This window comes from Electrophorus electricus, chromosome 23 (assembly GCF_013358815.1).
Source record: "Electrophorus electricus isolate fEleEle1 chromosome 23, fEleEle1.pri, whole genome shotgun sequence".
In the NCBI taxonomy this organism is placed as follows: domain Eukaryota; kingdom Metazoa; phylum Chordata; class Actinopteri; order Gymnotiformes; family Gymnotidae; genus Electrophorus; species Electrophorus electricus.
The window spans coordinates 4157617-4177384 of record NC_049557.1 but is presented as its reverse complement, the minus strand read 5'-3'; the positions used below and the strand labels follow the sequence as shown (position 1 = coordinate 4177384).

Here is a 19768-nt window from a genome sequence, read left to right as displayed (position 1 = left end):
TACCATTCATATACAAATATACAGCTAATTTGGGCATTACACAGATACAGTACAACATACAGAGAACAGTACAACATGAATACTACACAAGATACCATACTGAACTACACAGTTCCATCCAGCACCCACATTGGTAACTGCATGCTTTTGGACCATGAGAAATCCGAATGCATCAAATATGCGGTAAAACCCTAGGATGGCAGATTTAAAGGGAGGGAACCACACCCGCAAAAAAAGAGGACTTAAGGAGGACGGGATATTTTGTGACAAAATTAAAACCATAACCTAGCTGCCTGACTAACAGAGCCGACCAATTGTATCTAGAAATGTTTTTACTCACCAAACTGGCACCTACTTGCAGTAAGTCTGGCATAGTGTACAGAAGGCATGAAATTGATCGTTCCTACTCTTCGAAAGGAAAGGATTTTCTGAGAACTGAGAACATAAGTCGGTTTTCTTTGTGGTGTTTTCACACTGTTGCAGATATTCTAACTGAATATCATTTCGTGCGCGTACTTTCTGTCCTTAGCCGGTAGGTAAAGTAAATTGCACTGTCCACCCTTAAACTCTACTCTTCCCTGTACACATTACACCGTGTGAAGACCTAAAACACTGAAGCGCTCAGTACATGGGGAAGATCCGAATTACACCCCCACTTAAAGATGAGTTTTATTTTAGAATATTAAGACGACAAAGTTGTGACCCTGAGACGTAATCGCCTTTACCTGCAGGGGGCGCTTTTTCCGAACTACCACCTCACTTCAGAGTGAACTGAACTTCACTTTAAACAAAGCAGCAACGCTGTAGGCGTCGCAAGTGTAGTTATCAAATTATGAATCTAGCTAGCATTTATTGGCGCGTATAGGCATGCCATGGCTTCAAAGTCCGACCAGCTTCTTATTGTCGTTTCTATTCTGGAAGGTACGTTAGTTTAGTTCGCTAAGCTATCTAACTATCTTATCTGCAAATTGCCTGAAAGTTAGCATTGCTAGCTAGCGTTAGCTCATTTCGCAAACGCTAATTTATATTGCTAGTAACGGAATATGTTTAAGGGTTTGCAGAGAAATTGTGCCATGTGAGTGACCTACATTTCGCAGTTGTGTTCTTTTAAATTTCACAGTGCCATTATAATATGCACTAGAAAGAAGTGTTCGTTTAGCTGCCTAGCTAGCTAGCTAACGCTTGGTTACTCCTCAACGGACAAGTGACAGTTTGAACGGCAGCTGTTGTATCCAAGCAACCTTAAATTTAGTTATTAATATGTGATTTTGTGTGCTTTGAGAACGTCAGATGTAAAGACAAATGACAATGGAAATGTTTGTTTTTACTTTGTTTGGCGTCTAATTCTGATAAAGCTTATTACATGTAACGTTGTGGCGAATAATTGGCTAGCTAGCTATGCTAGCGTTCCCCCTGAGATCTACATGCTGGATTGCATTTTCTTCTTAGTGCACACATAGATAGCAAAGCGTTCATCACGAGAATAGTTATAAACGTAGACAGCAGACTATGCCTTGACATTTAAAGGGACATTTTCGAAAAGTTGGGTTCATTTGCTGACCTGAGTGCTCAATAATGATGATGACAATAATATAATAAACAGATTTTGTGCAGATCATTAGTAGTCTACAGGTTTAATGTTTCTATGACCAAAAAAAAAAAAATCATACATCATTACTCATTACAGGAAAATAAATATAGGCTAATGGCTTTATTCTGTATGGGGTGTGTATGTGTAAATGTGCTTTGGTTGTGCAGTGTATGTAGTTGCATCCATGTTTCTACTGTGATATGTTTATTAAGTGTGGGTTGTTTCTTTGTGAAGATTGCAAAAATGAATTTCCTTCCTGAGAATGATAAAGAAACCTGAGAACCAGATAATAATAGTAGCAGTGGTATTTTGTGATGGCTTTTTCATATTATTCCTTTATTACTGTTCCTTATGTTCTTCATTTAGGTCGTCAGTTCCCCAAGAGCCAGCAACACACTTTGGTTGTACAAGCTAAGTTTGATGGGGAGCAGCTAGAAACAGACCCTGTAGCACATAAGGAACAGCCGCAATTTTGTACAGAGTTGGCATGGGAGCTTGATCGCAGAACTCTTCACCAGCACAGGTTGGCACTTTTTAACTGTTTGTGTTTGACATTGTCTAGCTATGTTTGTTTTTTGTTTTTTTGCTTAAAATGATAAGTAATTGTTTAATTTCTGATTTAATGCTATGCAGACTCCAGCGGACACCCATCAAGTTGCAGTGCTTTGCAATAGATTCAAATACCTCTGCAAGGGAATGTGTTGGATATATTGTCTTGGATCTCAGATTGGTGCAGGAGGTTAAGCAAGTAAGCCCTGTGTAGAAGTATTTTGGATGAACTTGCCTAATTGTTGTATTTTCTGTATAGAAGGTTTGTAAAGGTATAGGAGCTACTTTTAATTCCTCAGTATGCACTTGATCAGAAAGTAAACATTTTGTTTTCCATGTTTACAAATTTCTGCATCTAACTGAATGCTGTTTTATAGCTTCCCAAATGGTATCCTTTGCTGAGCAGTAAGTACACCAAGCGAAAGCCAGCTCTGTTATTGAGCATGGTTTTGGAGAATGACAACAAAGAGCCACGTGACCAATTTAAGGCGAAGAAAGCTCCACCAAGAGCAGGTATTTCAGTACTTTGACTGTCAGTTTAGCCATGAGGCCATGATTTTGTCCATGTGATGTTTCATCCTTTGGTCTTAACATACATGTTACTTTTTTTCTGATTTATCAAGTCAGTTCATTAAAACTTGGTGATGGATATCCTATAAATATAAATAACTTTCTTACAGCATTTTTTTTTACAGTGTACATGTTTTGTAATACCACACCATCATTACTTTCCCACAATGTGCTGTAGGATCTCCTACATTGGCAAATCTGGAGTCAATTAAAGTAGAGGCCATTCTAAATGAAGATGAAGGATACCATCAGATTGGACCAGCAGATCTTGGCAAAGACATGTATGTTTTGTCGGTCACTGTTGCCTTTGCTACCAAACTGGAGCAGGTAAAGCTCAGTCATTTATATTTGGTCATGAGTTTTATTTTTCTTTGCTGCAGTGTTAAATGAAAAAATAAACTTTTTTTTTTTTTTTATTTTTTATATATACTTTAGCTTATTTCTAGTTCAACAAAACTGGCCAGTGAAGGCTCAGAGTTCTTCTTCTTCTACTCTCTCCTGGGAAATGATGTCACCAGTGAACCCTTCCAGAACCTAATCAGCCCAAACTTTGAGCCAGAACGAGCCTCAGTCCGTATCCGCAGTAATGACAAGCTAGTACGGGTGTTTCTCAGCCAGCAGCAGAACCTTCTGGTAATACACCAGAGCCTTTACCATTGTTAGGATTTCCCATGTCACTGTTATAAAATGACTTACTCCTGTTTATGCGAGTAATATGTCTGTCTACTGTTGCTCCCATTTAAATTCCTGTATTTGCTTTATTGTTTAGCTCCATCTTTGCTGTGGATCCCAGTCCCTAGGCAGCACTGAGATTTCTCTCGCTGCACTGGCAAAGAACATCACAGACCTTGCCAAGCAGGCAGCCACCATAGAGGGAGCCTTTGTCCTGAGGCCCCCAAATCGTACCAAGCAGAGCCTTCAGTCCATCTCTGTGGATTTGCAGCCAACAGTCGGGGTGGCAGTAACTCTGAAAAGAGAGGGAGTTACTGATGAGGTATACAGAGGGCATAGGCCATAGATGTTTTCCAGGAGGTCATGGGTTAGCTAGTGAAGTGGGTCAGATTTGTCAGATTAAAGACTTGTTTTGTTTTGGGGTTTTTTTTGTTTGTTTGTTTGTTTGTTTTTGTTTTAAAATAATCTTGAAATTATAGTGCTTTTGGTAACTTCACCCCAGTATATGTCATCTCTTTCTCATAAGATTCCAGACCCTTCTCCTTCAAGGCTTAAGACTCCAGTAAAGAAAGGCCCTACCATGAATGCCCATCCTGAGCCTGCTTTGACTAAACCCAGTAGCCCAACCCTTCCACACAGACCACCTGGTCAGCCGCAGTGTTCCCGCTCCACCACACCTGACCACCAACACTCGGAGAGTGAGGCTGAGAGCTTGCCTGATGATGCAAGACCTGCCCAGCCAGAACAGCCAAGTAAGATGCTTACGGAACCTGATTTGACGAGACATTGTCCAATGAGACGTTTGAGCTTCTTATACCTTGGTTACAGTTTTAATATCTGTAGCTAATTTTGTAGTTGCAGAACTGCCTGTGGCTGCCTCTGCAAATGGGCCACTGGAGAGTGAAGCAGAAGTACCAGCATCCTCTCTCACCGTGTCTGCCCCAAAAGTGGCGATTCCAGCATCAGCACACCATTATTGCTTCTCCATGGAGCTGCGCAGCATCAGAGATCTAAACATGGGCTTTCCTGTGAACTGTATACTGAGGTGCAATCTGGCTTGAGCAGTATGGCAACTTATGTATGGGGTTGCTCCAATTATCAATGGTTAGTATTGTTTTTATATCTTCCAAAAATAGATATGCCTACCAGTTCTTTGGGAGTGCAGCCCCAATCATGACAAATCCTGCCGTGGAGGTAAAGAAAAACACTGAGGTGTTCCTGCCTCAGTCATACTGTGCCTTTGATTTTGCTGCACTGCCTAATCAACTCCAGGACACATTTCTGAGGTGAATTCCTACCTGCATATATTTCTAATTGTACACTATATTGTACAGAGTACCTAAAATTGCATTATAGACTTTAAAACTTCACAAATCAGTGTGCATTAATGGATGGGATAACCATCATGCCAGATCACTTGCTTTTTGCTTTGGTATGGCCTCAATAACTAATCTCTTAGGTTTTTTTCTTTCATCATTTCCTGTGTGTGTTGTGGTCCCACCAGAGTTCCTTTGGTAGTGGAGCTGTGGCATAGAGACCCCAGTTCCAAAGACTTCCTAATTGGCACAGCCAGCATTCAGCTTTCCAACCTGCTCACTTCCGAGAAGACCCGTTTCCTTGGCTCATCTGGCCAGCAGCACTGGAGACAGACTTGGTCAGGGAGGTTACCTGTTGTCAAAGCACAGGGGTTTGTACTATTTTAGCTTTATCCTTTTATTTATTTATTTATTTATTGTAAGAGCACATTATTCTCCAGGGTGTCTCAGATGCAGTGCCAAAAATATACCTCTAGATGGCAGGCAAACAGCACTATTGATTCATATTGAGCACTGGCATGCCTGGATTGTTTTTAGTTCCAGTATTCCTTGTGGAAATCATTCTTTAAAAGTTAAGAATAACTGGTGCACATATTACAGTCAGTTTTCAGGCACTGATAGCAACTTTCCTTTCATTTTATGTTTATGTAGATCAAATGAGAAGGTGGCTGAACTTAGCTATGTGACAGTTCTCGAAGATATGGGTCTAGTAAAATCACAAGATATCCTCCTTTCTGAATATTCTCAGGTAAAACTTGCCTAATGTTTGTGAATAAAACCCAATATTTAATGTGGATTTCCCTATGTGGAAGTCCTACACCTGATTGATTTGCAGTGGATACTGTACACAGACTAAGCAATCTTCTCCAAGACTTAAAGTAAAATAAGATAACCTAAGATAATAAGATGTTCTGATACGTGGTTGTGACAGAGTGGTGATCAGGTGCAGCAGAAGAAGTCAGCAGTTCATCCTCAAGCTCACACTGAGGTCAAGGTAACGACCAAGCCTCGGGAGACTCTGGAGTACAGGGCAGCACTGGAGCTTGAGATGTGGAAGGAGATGCAGGAGGATCTGTTTGATAACCAGGTCAGCACTTTTTTAAAAAAAAAATTTATTTTATTTTTTTTTGTCTCCTGCAGTTCAAAGCAACCTTTTTTATATTGAAGCCTCAGTCAAACTTAGTCCAGTCCTTTGGGGAATAAAAGTAAGCATGATGATAACGCTACATGTTTAAATGAGTAGGAGATTGAAGTGAGTTTGGTCTCTGTAGTTGAAACAGAAGGAACTGAACCACATGCAGGCTCTGGCAGAGGAGTGGAAGAAGAGGGACAGAGAACGTGAAGCACTTGTTAAGAAGAAGGTATTTCGGCATAGCTTGAAAAATAGCTACCAATTTTATATTTGCACGAACCTTTTGTATATTTGTACAAGTCTGGAATTTTTACCCCCAGGAGATGGAGTATAATCTTTTGGAAGAACAGCTCCAGAAGACTCTAGCTGATCTAGAAAAGAGAGAGAAGACTCTTGCTCATGCAGAAATGGAGGTTAGTTGCAGAGCATTGCCATTTTGACACTGAAGATAAAAATATTAATGTGAACAAGTGAGTTATGTGTATCCCCATGCTCTTCGACTTTTTGGACTTGTCATGACCCATCACCAAGTGTTGTATTAAAACCCAAGGCTTAATTTAATATAGATAGGCATATACTGTATATGCCTTAATAGCTTTTGTGTGTGTGTGTGTGTATGTGTGTGTGTGTAGACCCAGAGGTTGCAGAGGGAGATGCGCATGGAGCATGAGTTCAGCATGCGCGAGCTGCAGGATAGCGGCCGCCGCTTGAGGGAAGACTGTGCTCACCAGGTGGAGCTGGAGAGGTCCAAGGTCAGGCAGCTCGAGGAGGACCTTACTAGGCACCAACAGCAGGTAGGCGCGATGGAGGTTGTGCAGCAAGGTCAGTTTCTGCCTTAATAGAAAGAGCAGCATGGTTAGAGAATGCTGACCTTCAGGTCAATGGGGCATAAGATCACCCCTCCCCCTCTCCCTTCTGGCTGTTTTAAATGAAAGAAAAGTCAGAGCACTGCTGCGTTTCAGCCCGGCTTCTTAAAGGCTGCAGGATACAGTCCTACTGATAAGCATCAATAGTTGCTCTCTCATCCATACGTTAAGTAAAGAAGGGAATGAATTTACCGTAAGACTGATCGTTATCTCAGTTTGTTTCCCTTTTGTTTCTTTCTCTGGGATCTAAGGTGTTTGGTTGCTTTGGATTCTTTATCTTATAGAATTTGCATTGATAGATTATCTGCATGTAGTATTTGTTTAGAAAAATCCTAGCATGTGTTCTTTTTTTGAAAATAGAATATTTCCATTCACAACATATTTGATAGTGATTTACTGTCAAGCATACCACTGACAGCATTAGGTAAATTTTGACTCTCTGTGTTGGTATAGAATCTGTTAACTTGCACACACATCACTGACCTAATTAATTCCTAGGCCAATTATTTATTTCTTTATGCTTGACTGACTTACAAAACTTAGCATGTCAGACTTGTTGGATTTATTTCCCCTTATGACTATATTTCTCAGGGCTTTTTAATAGAAAGAAATGCCTCGGGTCTTGGCCAGTCTCTCCCATCATCCTTTGCGCAGACAGCCCACCTACTGAAATAGTTCAGTCTGCTGGCTCTTTTTTTTCCTAGAGAACATCTGGACCGGCCCTGGCTCTAACAAATCAAGCAAAGTAGGTTTCTGACATGCGAAAAAGAGAAGGGGCTTTTGCGATGAGAGATCCTCGGCTGAAGCTGCCACATGGCTTTATATCTTGTCTCCCCTCCCGTGTCAGGAACGTGTAAACATACATTTGTCCTGTGTCGGCACACTCTAACCAGTTTATCAGGCCACAGTGCTCCCCCGCCTTTTCTGCTGGACACTCCTTGCCTTGTCTCAGAATGCCAAGCTTTGTGTCTGTTGGGTTTCTTTTGGTGTCTGGTCTGTGTCAGAAAGGGAAGACGTAGGGTTTTAGTTACATTGGAAGCTGCCTTACACCCTTGAAGCCTTTCAGCTCTTGAGTGTTTGCTGGAACAGTACCTCGTTAGCGAAGAGGGGGGCGATTGCCTTGCAATGAGAAGTACTACCAGTCAGTGTGAGCAGTGACTCTGCTGCACATGTGTAGAAATAAGAATTTATACTGTATAATACCGCGGTATTATGAGATGACTTATCATATTATGAGATGATTTTAAATCTGCCTGTGCACAAAATTCTCCATACTACTTTGCTGTTTGCAGGGATAGTAATTATCTATAATCATCTATTGGTTCGATGTGGTCAAGGATTTGACCAGTATTTAGTGCCAGTGTGATGGTGCATTGATTAGCCCAAATTCCACATGAGCTGGAGGCTCTGTTTAGAGACCTTTCTTTTACACTTCCACAAAATGTGTGGCAATTTGTAGATTCTTTTTTATTAGAATATATTTGATCTATTGTCATCCGTTTTATATTGACTTATAATTAGTGCAAATTATTGGTAGTCGAAGCATCATCAGTAGATTTTCCCATGAAAAAATGGATTATCATCATTTGGCTCTGGATTTGCATTCCTAGTTTAATTAGTTTAAGGTATGACTCTGTTCTGAGTTCTGGAATCTTTTAAATTGTTGTTAGTAAAGTCTAGGCACTGTGCGACCTAACGCTTTCATTTCTAAGTGTTATCTTATCACACTCTGCTGTAGTCTCGGACTTGCCACAGGGGACATGAGGGTTATCAGAGGCAGAAACTAGACTTGTTCTCAAAGCATTTCAGTTAAAACAGTCAGCAAACTCAGAAGTAAGATTCATAAGCATTGCTACTGTGAGAAAAGATGCAGTTTTTCAAACTCGGACATCAGTGTGCTTGTCTGAAATTGGCACTGTTCCAAAATTAATGCAGGGGAATTTTTGGCTCAAAATTGTTTTTATGTTTTCTAAAGCTTTTACATCCTTTGAAATGGCATGGAGAGGTTAAGTAAATGTATTCTTCCCACCGCCTTGGCCAATGCAAGAAAGTCATGAAGCATATTTGTCATGCATCAGAAAATTGGAATTTCACTTGGTCATATTAAATATTAACAAGAGGCTGATGTTAATGTCTCATCTTATTTTTATCATGATCCAAGCACAAGAAAATCATGTGTGATCCTGTAACTTTTTTTTATTGTTTATCCTTACTTACAGTATAACGTAAAGGATGTTGTATATAATGATATAATGTTTTAAATTGAAGCCAGTTATGTATAAAAATCTAAGTATTGCATGTTTGTCTGTTCCATTCAAAAGAAAACAGAGGCCGAAAAGAAATACAAGCAACTGGAAAAAGAATTTGAACAATATCGAGACCAGCAGAACACCCGGCCTGAAATCCGTTTACAATCTGAGATTAACCTGCTTCGACTCGAGAAGGTTAGCAAACAGGAATGAAACAAAACATTCGTCATTACTTTGTTTTAGACTTTTGTCAAATACATTTTTCTTCAATGTAAAGTAGAGATGGCACTGATCCAACACCACATACCCAAATCGGATCGATATCAGCAAAAAAGCTGTATTAGATTTCGAGAAAAAAATTTTATGGAGACCCATCTGATACCATCACCAATCCAGCCTGAAAATAGCACAGCAGTGTTTTGCAGCAGCGCAGGTCGTGTGATAACAGCCAGGTTCAAGCACAGCTGTAGAGTTTTTTTCACATTAACAGTTAACTTGCGTTCAGGTGCACATTCATGCACTCACATGCATGTGATGACTTGCACTGCTATCATGTAGTTTTGATAACCCATCAGTTTATCTGCCTTCTAGTGAGAGCATCTAAATGAGACAGAATATCACCTTAGTAATTCACCACCAAGGATCCGTGACCAACAGTGCTTTTATTTATTAATACATTCTGTCGGGAAAAAAGTTTGGCTGTGAAGTAAAGAAACTTCAGGGTCAGGGAGAAGAGAAAGACGGCAAAAACCTGAAGAAACGAGGAGAGAGAATAATGGGACTAGTATAGCATGCTCCTTCTCTGAATTCATGGAGTTAGTTACACTGTGGTTTTAGTATTCAAAAGGCATGAAAAACTGGAAAACTGCTGATTTTACCATTAGCATGCATTTTTTGAGATGGACTGGAAAATTTGAACAAGAAGGTAGAGAATAAGATTGAGGTAACTCCATATATAGAAAGAATACCCAGAGTATTTAAATGAATTAGTGCAAGTACTCGTCGCACAAGTAGCCCCTCTCTGCTGACTTAGTGCCTAGTGTGTATGGGGTGTATAACAGGTAGAAAAGCGACTTACAGCTAAAATTAACTAGAAGATGAATTACAAAGTTAATGGGAAGTTGAGGTTACAGTAATGAGGAAAAAATCGCCTAACTATAGTCTAAAGTTGTTGGAGTCAGAGTGAGGCAGGTAGCCGTACTAAGCAGAGTGAGTGCGTGAGTATGTTTGAAACCAAGCAAGTGATGACCAAGGCAATAAATGTCACCTCCCCAAGAGAGACATTGTATGGCATTGGAAGGAGAAAACTTAAATGCTTTAGTCTTGTAAACAAAGGTGTTTTTTTGGGGGGGGGGGGGGGTTGTTTGTCTTTTTGTAATTTTATTTATTTATTTTAATCTGTCATTTTTCATGTATGATTTCTGTAGAAATATAGCATATATAATAAATCTCACACACAGAAAAAAATCCCCTGCAATCTGTTACACCCAGACAACTTGCCCACAGCTCAGATCGCTTTTGATATTAGGCAACATTCAAATGCGAGATGAAATTGGATGAAATTGAAATTGGATTTGTACAGAAAACATGGTATCATGCCATCTCTAGTAAACCCAATAAACACAATACCATGCTCCTTAATTTGTTAATACTTTTGTTTGGGATTTTAATAAAAAAAAATTGTAACATACAGTTTGAAATGTAAATTTTAGGGTGCAAATGCAAACTTAAACACTGTGAGAAGTGGTATAAAAACTGCTTGTTGGCACTTTATTAATTCCGAGGTGGAACTGGAACGGAAGCTGGAATCAACAACAAAATCTAAACTTCATTACAAACAGCAGTGGGGACGCGCTCTGAAGGAACTGGCAAAATTTAAACAGGTAAGGCATTGTAAATACTCATTCTAATACTTCAGTCTTCAGTTTCAAAGTAAGTTCAAATACTGATCGAATGGTTAATCTAAGTCACTAGGATTTTAAAGCATTAAGCAGTGAAAGCATAACTAGATATGGTTGAAGTTCCAGAAGATAGGTTGCAGTTGTATGTTGATATGCTTGGGCTTAGTTAGGCTGGTTTTTTATTTCAAGAAGCACCAGTTGTTTATACAGTCTAGTATTTTTATTTTTCCTCCTTATACATGAAATGTTTTGATGGTACACTGATTATGACATGCACACAATCCGGGAGAGCTACAATGTAAGAGACACTATACTGTCCCTCAACATAGCCATGGATCAAAAACAAAGGAAACTGGCGTATTTTGTATCCTGCATGAGTAGTCATGCATGATGGGCAAAACCAGCACAAGAAAAAATGTGACAGTTCTTATTGTGTGTAAACCAGATGTAAATCGTACTTTTCAAGAAGAAAACTTCCACCACGCACTCTGAATAACACTGAGCTTGTCACTAGTGTGTGGTATTTGCTTTGAAACACTGGACTCCTTCTGAAGTGAACCTTGTAAAGGACTAATACCAGTGTAAACAGAGCGGATGCAAAGAGCTTATCAAGCCTTGCTAATAACTGTTAAAGACAAAGTCCAGCTGGAAAGTCTGAGTGCTCTTTTTTTCCCCTTCTTTTTTCCGTTCTCTTTAAGTGCCAGATATATGTTAAGAAAACATTAGTTGATTTATGGTCCACAAAGGGGTCTATAACTTAATATGAAAAAGAGCTATAAATCAGGTTTCTATTATTGTAAGCATTAGCCTGCGCATTACCATTTGAACATCGTTCAGTTGTTGAAAGCTCGGTATATGAAAGTGTGAGGCTGATATTTTCTCTTAGGTTGAAATAATCTCTTTATTCGCATGCCAGTTTAGCAAGATCCATGTGTGAAATCATATTATTTTGAGTTAATGCTATACCATGGCTTACATTACTTCTGTTTGCTCATAACAGAAGATAGAAAATGTGAATCAAAGATACTTAGGACTTGGGGAAAAGAGCTATGGTAACCCAGCGCACAGTCCCGTCTCAGTCAGACCTTATCTTCTTAGTGGATAATGCACGAGACTTTTGCCTTTTCACTCCCTGCTTGTTTTGAACTACTTTGGCATTTCTTTTTCAGTTTGAAGACCTAGGAAAATTTAAACCATGAAATCCCCCAGGTGCTTGTCCTGTTCTTGTCAGATCAGTGCTCAGTAAAAAACTGAAGTTGAGCTGCAGTCTGGCAGCCTTCTCCTTTCCAACGGGTCCTCTGTCTGACCCTCTCTGGAGGAGAGCCACGGGTCATTCACTGGTCACTCAACTGCCTTCTACTCCTCAACCCCACCAAGTCAAGGCAAAGTGTGTGTGTTTGTGTATGTGTATGTGTCTGTGCGCACACAATTTGTTAAAGTCTTATAACCATTAGTTAAGGCCTGGTTAGTCCAGCATGGTGCTGCAAACCTCCTTTTTTGTACTGCCAGTTTAGGCCTCTGGAAATATTTAGTTCAGCCATCAACCACAGGTAGCAAAGGAAACACTTTAGCTCTAGGGACCTTAAGAAAATCTCCGAGATAATTGTTTCAGCGTTTTTCTTCGGCGTATGCTTGGCTATAAGGACTGTGGCAACATCTTCGTGGGTTTGTTTTTCTTGCAGTTTAGGTTACTGAAAATGTATTATTGGCCTCTAATGCTCCATAAAAACACAAAATTAAATTAGATTATATGTAAACATATCACTTCAGTGATAACATTAAGCCAAGTTGAGCTATTATGCAAGACCAGTGCTTAGGCTAAATTTTCACACAGGCCTTGTTCTGTCAGCACATGGTCTAGAATATTGATGTGTGGTTTCTTAATGGCACTGCAGAGCCATAACAGCAATTTCAGCGTCAGATTTCAGGAGTTTCGCATTTTATTGCCAGTTATAAAGGTCAAATTCAATTAAACTGCTATCTGTGGTCTATTTTTCCAAAGCATTTAGCAGAGACATAACATAGCTGTTATCATTAAAGAACTTGATATTATTGAATGCTGAATTTTTTAATTGAAAAGAAAACATTTAAAGTTGTATCGTCATTGCAGCACTATAGTGTTCATAAAGCAATTATAATAAAGTGCAGTTAAATCAGAACATCTGTTATCCTGACCCGTAGAATGTTGATGTTGAATATATCTCTCCTTCATTCTCTTTTTCTGTCCTTCTCTCTCTCCCCTCCCTTCCCCCGGCTTTGTTTGGTTTTCAGAGGGAGCAGGAGAGTGCAATGGCACGGCTGAAACAGCAGCAACAGGAGCTGGAGCACATGAGGCTGCGCTACCTGGCAGCCGAAGAGAAGGAAGCCGTCAAGGAGGAGAAACGGGAACTCCAGGACATCCGCAATGAGCTCAACCGGTACGGGCCACTGCCGGGAGTTGAGCAGAACCTGTTCATTGTCGTTGTTTGGGTTGGTGGTGTGTTTTTTTTTGTTTTTTTTTGGGGGGGGGGGGGGTTATGGTGTGTGTGTGTGTGTGTGTGTGTGTATGTGTGTGTGTGTGTGTGTGTGTGTTTTGTTGTTTTTTGGTTTTTTTTAAACTAAGAGTAATATGCTTGAGATGATTCAGTCACTGGGGAGCTCTGTTTTGAAATCAGTTGAAATAATGGAGTTCATGTAAGCTTTGTAAGTCAATTTCATGTCACTCCTCCTGTCCAGGCTAAAACAACAGGAGGAAAAGAGGACATGGAAAGAACCAGCCTGCGTCTCTCTGAGCGAGAGCGCAGATGACCATCTAAGTCGCCTTCTGGAGGAGAGAGATACACTGCTGCGCACGGGTGTGTACACACACGAGGACCGCATCATCGCTGAACTCAACAGACAGATCCAGGAGATCATGGTCAACCGAGCACCTAACTAATGCATCTGCCAATGCATTTTACCTGCATCATCCTGATCAGATGCACCTCGTATCAAACCACAGTGATTTTGACTGTGAAAGATCAAGTGCATTCCAAATGACATAATACACATGTTGCACCAAATGTCATGTTAAATTTCTGTTTTCAGTTGTTTTTAATAACTTGTGAATTAATGATGTGGCATTGACAATAATTGAGATGTGTGAGTCTATTAGAGAGTGTGTGTGGGGGGCGGGGTACCCGTGTGCATGTATGTGTTCACCAAACCATTGCACAGATTTTCCACAGGGTTTCATGTGGTTTCAATGAGATTGTAATTTCACCAGGTTTGTCACTCTTTCAAAAATAGTGCATGAATAATGCACACTATTTTGTATTTCATTGAGGGTATGTCTTTCTTTTTATTTGTTGTATATTTTGACTAAAATCTGTGCTGTTACTTTTTATATTTACATGTGTGTGTCTAATAAATTATTTTTGTCATGATTGAACTTTTTTGTTTTATTCACAATGGCTGCTTAATATTGTTTTCACATTATCCTATCTACCTATGTTAAAGGCTTTTAGATTGCAGTACTCTTAAATGTAATGCAAGGTGTGTGGATAAGTTTCAGAATCTAAATGTATCAGTATTTATGTGACTATCAAATATGTTTTCAATTATTTTTGCAATGGTTAGAAGACAAACTAGTTATCTAAATTAGTTAAGTCTTAGTCAAATTTGCTGGAACACTTGACTGATGTAGCAAAAGTGGCAATGAGTACTGTTGCACTACAATAGTTAAATGTTAAAACTGGATTGTTAGGAAGCTCTTGAGGATGCTGAATGAGGCTAGTATGTATGTTTCAAGCTGAATAAGAGATATTTACCTTTGTTTTTAGCCCAAGAGAGAAGCAGATGATGTGTTACAATAGGTGCATTCTTCTGCAGCTACCTCATTCTTTGTAGAATGATACTGTCTTTGAAGATTAATTGAAGTTGTGACAGTTAGATAAAGACTGAGAAATGGCTAAGAAAATCTAACAAAACAATATTCTGCTAGTACAGAGGGTACTGGTGTACAAATGTGATCTTATGTCAACTTTGCGTTGACATCCGCTAGAATCATGTAGTCACATAGCAAGTGGTGAATAAATTGCACCTCCTACCTCAGTTTAAGATTCTAATGGTGTGTTATGCATGTAAGACTTTGCTCATTCTTCTCCTGCACAGCAGTATTTGTCCTTAACTTTATCAGGCTATGAAGAGCAACACTCAGGCATGCATCATGCAATCATGCATGCGGGTTTTAGCGGATAGCAAAATAGCATGTTCAAGGCACTCACAGTGGAGCCCCCCCCAACACCACTTACCACCACTACCACGGCACTTATGAGGACAGTCTGTCAGCAACAGCTTACGCAGCTGATAGAAAGGCAGCCATATCTACACATGTTTTGAGCCCTGCAGTCCAGACCATAGAAATAATACCTGTCTGTTCCATGAAGACCACAGTCAGCTCAGAGAGCCATGCTGCTGAGCTTTGATCTCAGCCTTTCCATTTTGCACATGCTGCTTGTTCATCCCGAATATGTCTTGGTGGTGTCCTGTAGGCTTGGCTCATCCGGTTCTATATTGCTCTGACAGAAAGTTGAAACAGGTTATAAATTTGTACCCCGAACAGCAGGGAAGCTAACACTTGGTGTGGCTATTCATCTAGTTTCATGGATGGTCTGACTCTACTGCCATGTCTTAAAGTATTTTGGCACCAAAGGAGTTAAAACAGTCGTTTGCTTGCATGTTCCCCCATCTGTGTGCCTGGCTGTTCAAATAAATGGTGTTCAAGTTTTTGTTTTTCATCACATTATTAAAACATTATCATTAATGCTTCACATTTGTACAAACTAATGTTATCGTAACTTTTTTCCTGATGAATTTCAGGGTTCATTTTTACTGAAAAACATAAAATGACATCTGAATGCTGACAGTATAAGTGCAATCAGCTGCCATATCTAGACTCAAAAATGTAAATACACAGACATTGTCAGCATTATTATCTTGTACTGTGGTTAGACTGTTGACTTTTGACTTGAATGATTTAATAGCTTTCATGCAGAACTTGCGACCTTGCATGATATATGTAGTACGGCAGCAAACCAGCAAAAACAATAGGAAGATTTGAAGGTGATTATGAATTTGGTTTCGCTCTTTGAATTCAGCACTGTACATGGTCTACTGAACATTCATACAGCTAGTTCTACAATATTTGGAACTGAAGTATGTTTCTGATAAAAAGTCATTCCTTACTTGCACAGCGTAAATGTAAAACATAGTGAATTGGCCTCTGGATACAGTTTTCATGTGAATAAGCTGGATGCAATCAAATAGTCAGAAGAGAACTAACATTTCTCAGACTTAGACATTGCATTGGATGGTTCCAATTAGATGTTTTTGGGGTTTTTTTGCATTTAAGTTAGAAAAACTAGAGTTATATCACTAATTGCTTCTGAAAGTGTGACCTTTGTCTGTTCCTTTAAACATTAGGGAATTCCAAGGCAAGTGAACCATTGTAGTTGAAAGCCCAAGGGTCATGTTCACGTGTTTTCAAAATAATAATTTTCATCGAATCATTTGTTGAGCCCTTGGGAAATGTTGTTTTTCACAAGTCAGAGTTCCCATGGCAAAGAGCTGCTTCAAATGTTCACTATTTGTTTTAAAAATTCATGACATTCCTTGGAAGCAATTTTCCTACATCCTAAAATTGTGGCAAATATTAAGCAAGTAAAGCAGCCAGACTAAGTACTAAGTACAACTAGAATGAGTACATCTAGACTAAGACTATGTACTGTATATGTGTGTAAAAGTCTGTCCTGCCCAGCTTGAAATTTATGCAGTTTAATGGAACGTTTTCCAAGAACATTACTTCAGTCATTATATATATTCAGAATACCAATGACAATGGCATTCCCACTTATCTAATGTCGTGCCATTTCCTTGTAGCTGATTTTAAATGATAACTAAGATGTGACTGTTTTACGCTTTCTGCTGTCTTGTGTAGTTCTATACTCATTTTCCTGCAACTGATGAAATGATTTAAGAACAATTCCACCAATCCAGAAACCAATAAAAGGGCTGCACAAGTCCAACCTTTCGCACACACAAAAAAAAGGTCGCATTTGAATGTTGTTTTTTTTTCTTTTGTGTGATCTGGGCACGGCGTTTGGAGGGGAGGGAGAAGCCTCGCTTGAAAGGTGTGCATGGCGAGGCCTAATAAATCAGCGCGCAAGCGAGCAAGTGAGCAAGTGAGCAGCGCTGAGTTCATGTTCCGCAGGTCAGATCCATAACCCCTCGACAGCTGCCCGAGCGGCAGAAACAGAGCCGCTCTGGGACATGACCTTCCGCACACACACCGCAGGGGCCAGAGATGGAGCGCTAACCTCCGCTGCCACACTGATACATCATTGGTTCCTAAAGATGGATTTCATGCTTTGCGCAAGAAAAATAAAGGGTGAGGAAAAACCCTCACTGTTGAATTACATTACATTGTGCATCGCTGTGCATTGTTTCTAAGGAGTATCAAACGGGTAGGCCAGAGTAAGCAATGGAGAAGAAGACAGTACTCTCTATTGCTATAAGTATTCACGCAATTCCATCGCAGGTTGTGCTTCTAGAGAGCGCATCCTGGTTACGAGTAGTACGGAGCTGTATTGGATGGTCACAGTTCGGGCAGGACTTTGTGACGTAGATGCAGGTTTAACATTCGTCTGTCCTACTCAGTTGCACAGAGAACCAGATGTCTTAAAATGTCATCATGTACCAAATAAATAAATGGTTTACGTTTTTATCTGTTTTTGCTCGTGTAGCATTGAATGATTATCACAATATTCACAAGAATTACTTTTTAGTGGTAGCCTGTTGTTTATTTAAAAAGGCAAATGTTGAAATCATGCAAACAAGAGTCAAATGTGGATAAGTCTGAGCTCATCGCACTTTCCAGAACAAAGTATTCTGAGACACAGCACAGGTAATTATTATCATACACATGATATTGTTTTAAATACAACTTTTTGTTCATTCAACTTAAACGCTGAGTCCATGAAAAGCAAACAAAATGTCTGTAGAGATATAGAAAAGGTAGTACATCTCGACTGAGTTACTTTTTCAGAGGTAAATCAGTGTGATCTTTTTTAATCTTCTTGACACTTGGTCAAAACACTTTGTTAAATAATCTGAGACTGAGTCACTCAGCCTGTTGTGTTTTCGATTAGCAAAATGTACGTCAAAATAAGACTATGTACATTCTGAATTTGAAAAGATAAACCTTCTCAATGCAAACATAGAGACTGCAATGTTTGCCTTGTAATAAGAATGTTAAAGTTTTTTTTTTCTAACAAAATGTAACAATTAGTGGCTTGTACTCCAAATAAAAGGAGCACACCTGTAAAAGTGAGTTCTGTGATTGACACAACAGCTTCAATTCTGCAAATCTATATATCACTTTTATGTACTTTTCCTCTTCATTTCATATTTAGTAACTTCTTAGGTTTAATTTATTTCAATATGATTTTTTAAATTTTATTTCACATATATTTTAAAATAGTCTCCATTATTACATTATGGAGAATTATCCAACAGAAATATTAAATAATAACTGCTGTTAAAAGTGCCAAAAAGCATGATATGAGCGAAATATAATATAATTCAGAATTTACATTTTATACAAAGGATGTTCTTTTTTATTCTTTGTGTGTGTGTGTGTGTGTGTGTGTGTGTGTGTGTGTGTGTGTGTGAGAAAAGAAATGCTTCCGTCAAAAATCCTGGTTAACATTTCTGCAAATCTACAATTCATGATGAGCGTCACTAAAGGTTCATAATGCCTTGTGATAACTGGCAAGCCTCCATAACTAAATATTTATAATTGCATACATCATTTGTTAAAATGCTAGGTGTTAGAAAAGTTAGGTGTTCATAGCACAAAGCAACATAATACTATTACAATACAACCATTATCTATTCATAATTCTATTCATGCAACCGGTGTAGCTTTAGCTTTATACCATGTGTTGGTTCATAAAATATTCTATAAAGACATACTTTGTCGTAAGTATGGCTTTATACTACTCTTTGATGCTGTTTGCAGTCCTTTAAATGGATATGGTTTATTCTTTGTAAACAGTACATGGGATAAAGAGAATTATTTCCCAATAGCATATTTAGCTGATAGCCCTTTAAATATGAAAGTATATTTTACAAAGTAAAAGCACCAGTGTTCAAAGGACAGACTAGTGAATAATGAGATTATTTCTGTATGAAATTATTTTGTCAATCTCACCTTCATTAAGGTTTGTCCTTTAAACAAGAGAAAACAATTTACAGTGCTTTGCAAGGTTTGATATTAATGTTGTTATACATTTTGGTTTAAATACTTAAAGAAAATATCACTTAAAGTCTGTAAAGACAACCTGCAGCTCTTTTGATCAATTTAGATTAGTGATTAATTTAGAGGCTCATTTGTAAACTCTTTATATAATTTTGCGATTAATATTTGTCCTAAAGTTTTATGACACTGGTGCCATCAGTAGCAAATATTCTAGACAGTTGAAAATGTATTACAATGAATTGTTATTTTGAGCTATAAAGACTTATCCTGCAGCATTATAATGTATTATGTATGTAATTATGAACATTTGTATACAGTTATGAAGGTGTACATCAAGCATTATAAGGCATTATGAATACAATTTAACCTAATAATAATGTGTGGATACTTGATTGATAAAAAGTATAACCAAATCCTGCTATCTGAATGATGTGTTCATACAGATACTCTGTTTTTTATTTTGGGCCGTGTCCATCCCTGCACCCTTCTAGTCTTCTCCCTTTAGCTTCATTGTACAGAGTAGGAAATGAAGCAAAACGTTCTGGCTTATATGCTTTTTTTCTTCTTGCTTTGGTTTAAACATAACCATGATTCTCCCAGTCATGAATAAATGTTCTATCCTTCTAATACCCCCCTGCAATTTT

General features: G+C 38.8%; 1 protein-coding gene across 4 annotated transcripts; it reads left to right on the top strand.

The window, feature by feature from the left end:
- The first annotated feature begins 761 nt into the window (after positions 1–761).
- On the top strand, positions 762–14255 carry LOC113571043 (centrosomal protein of 120 kDa). 4 transcript variants are annotated; one of them, XR_003409956.2, is made up of 20 exons: positions 762–921; positions 1958–2114; positions 2225–2339; positions 2518–2653; positions 2889–3037; positions 3146–3343; positions 3480–3704; positions 3909–4134; positions 4238–4427; positions 4519–4668; positions 4887–5069; positions 5350–5446; positions 5630–5785; positions 5970–6059; positions 6151–6243; positions 6463–6624; positions 9018–9140; positions 10730–10828; positions 12016–12235; positions 13118–13205. XR_003409956.2 is itself a non-coding variant. In XM_026999798.2 (20 exons), exons 1-20 carry the CDS (start codon positions 873–875, stop codon positions 13761–13763), a joined length of 2946 nt encoding a protein of 981 aa, XP_026855599.2. In that variant the 5' UTR covers positions 762–872; the 3' UTR covers positions 13764–14255. The 4 variants fall into 4 exon arrangements, 2 of the variants coding, with proteins under 2 accessions (XP_026855599.2, XP_035377983.1); XR_003409955.2 differs by having other exon boundaries at positions 12016–12247; positions 13118–13185; XM_026999798.2 differs by lacking the exon at positions 12016–12235 and adding an exon at positions 13562–14255 and having other exon boundaries at positions 13118–13263.
- The last annotated feature ends 5513 nt before the right edge of the window (positions 14256–19768 follow it).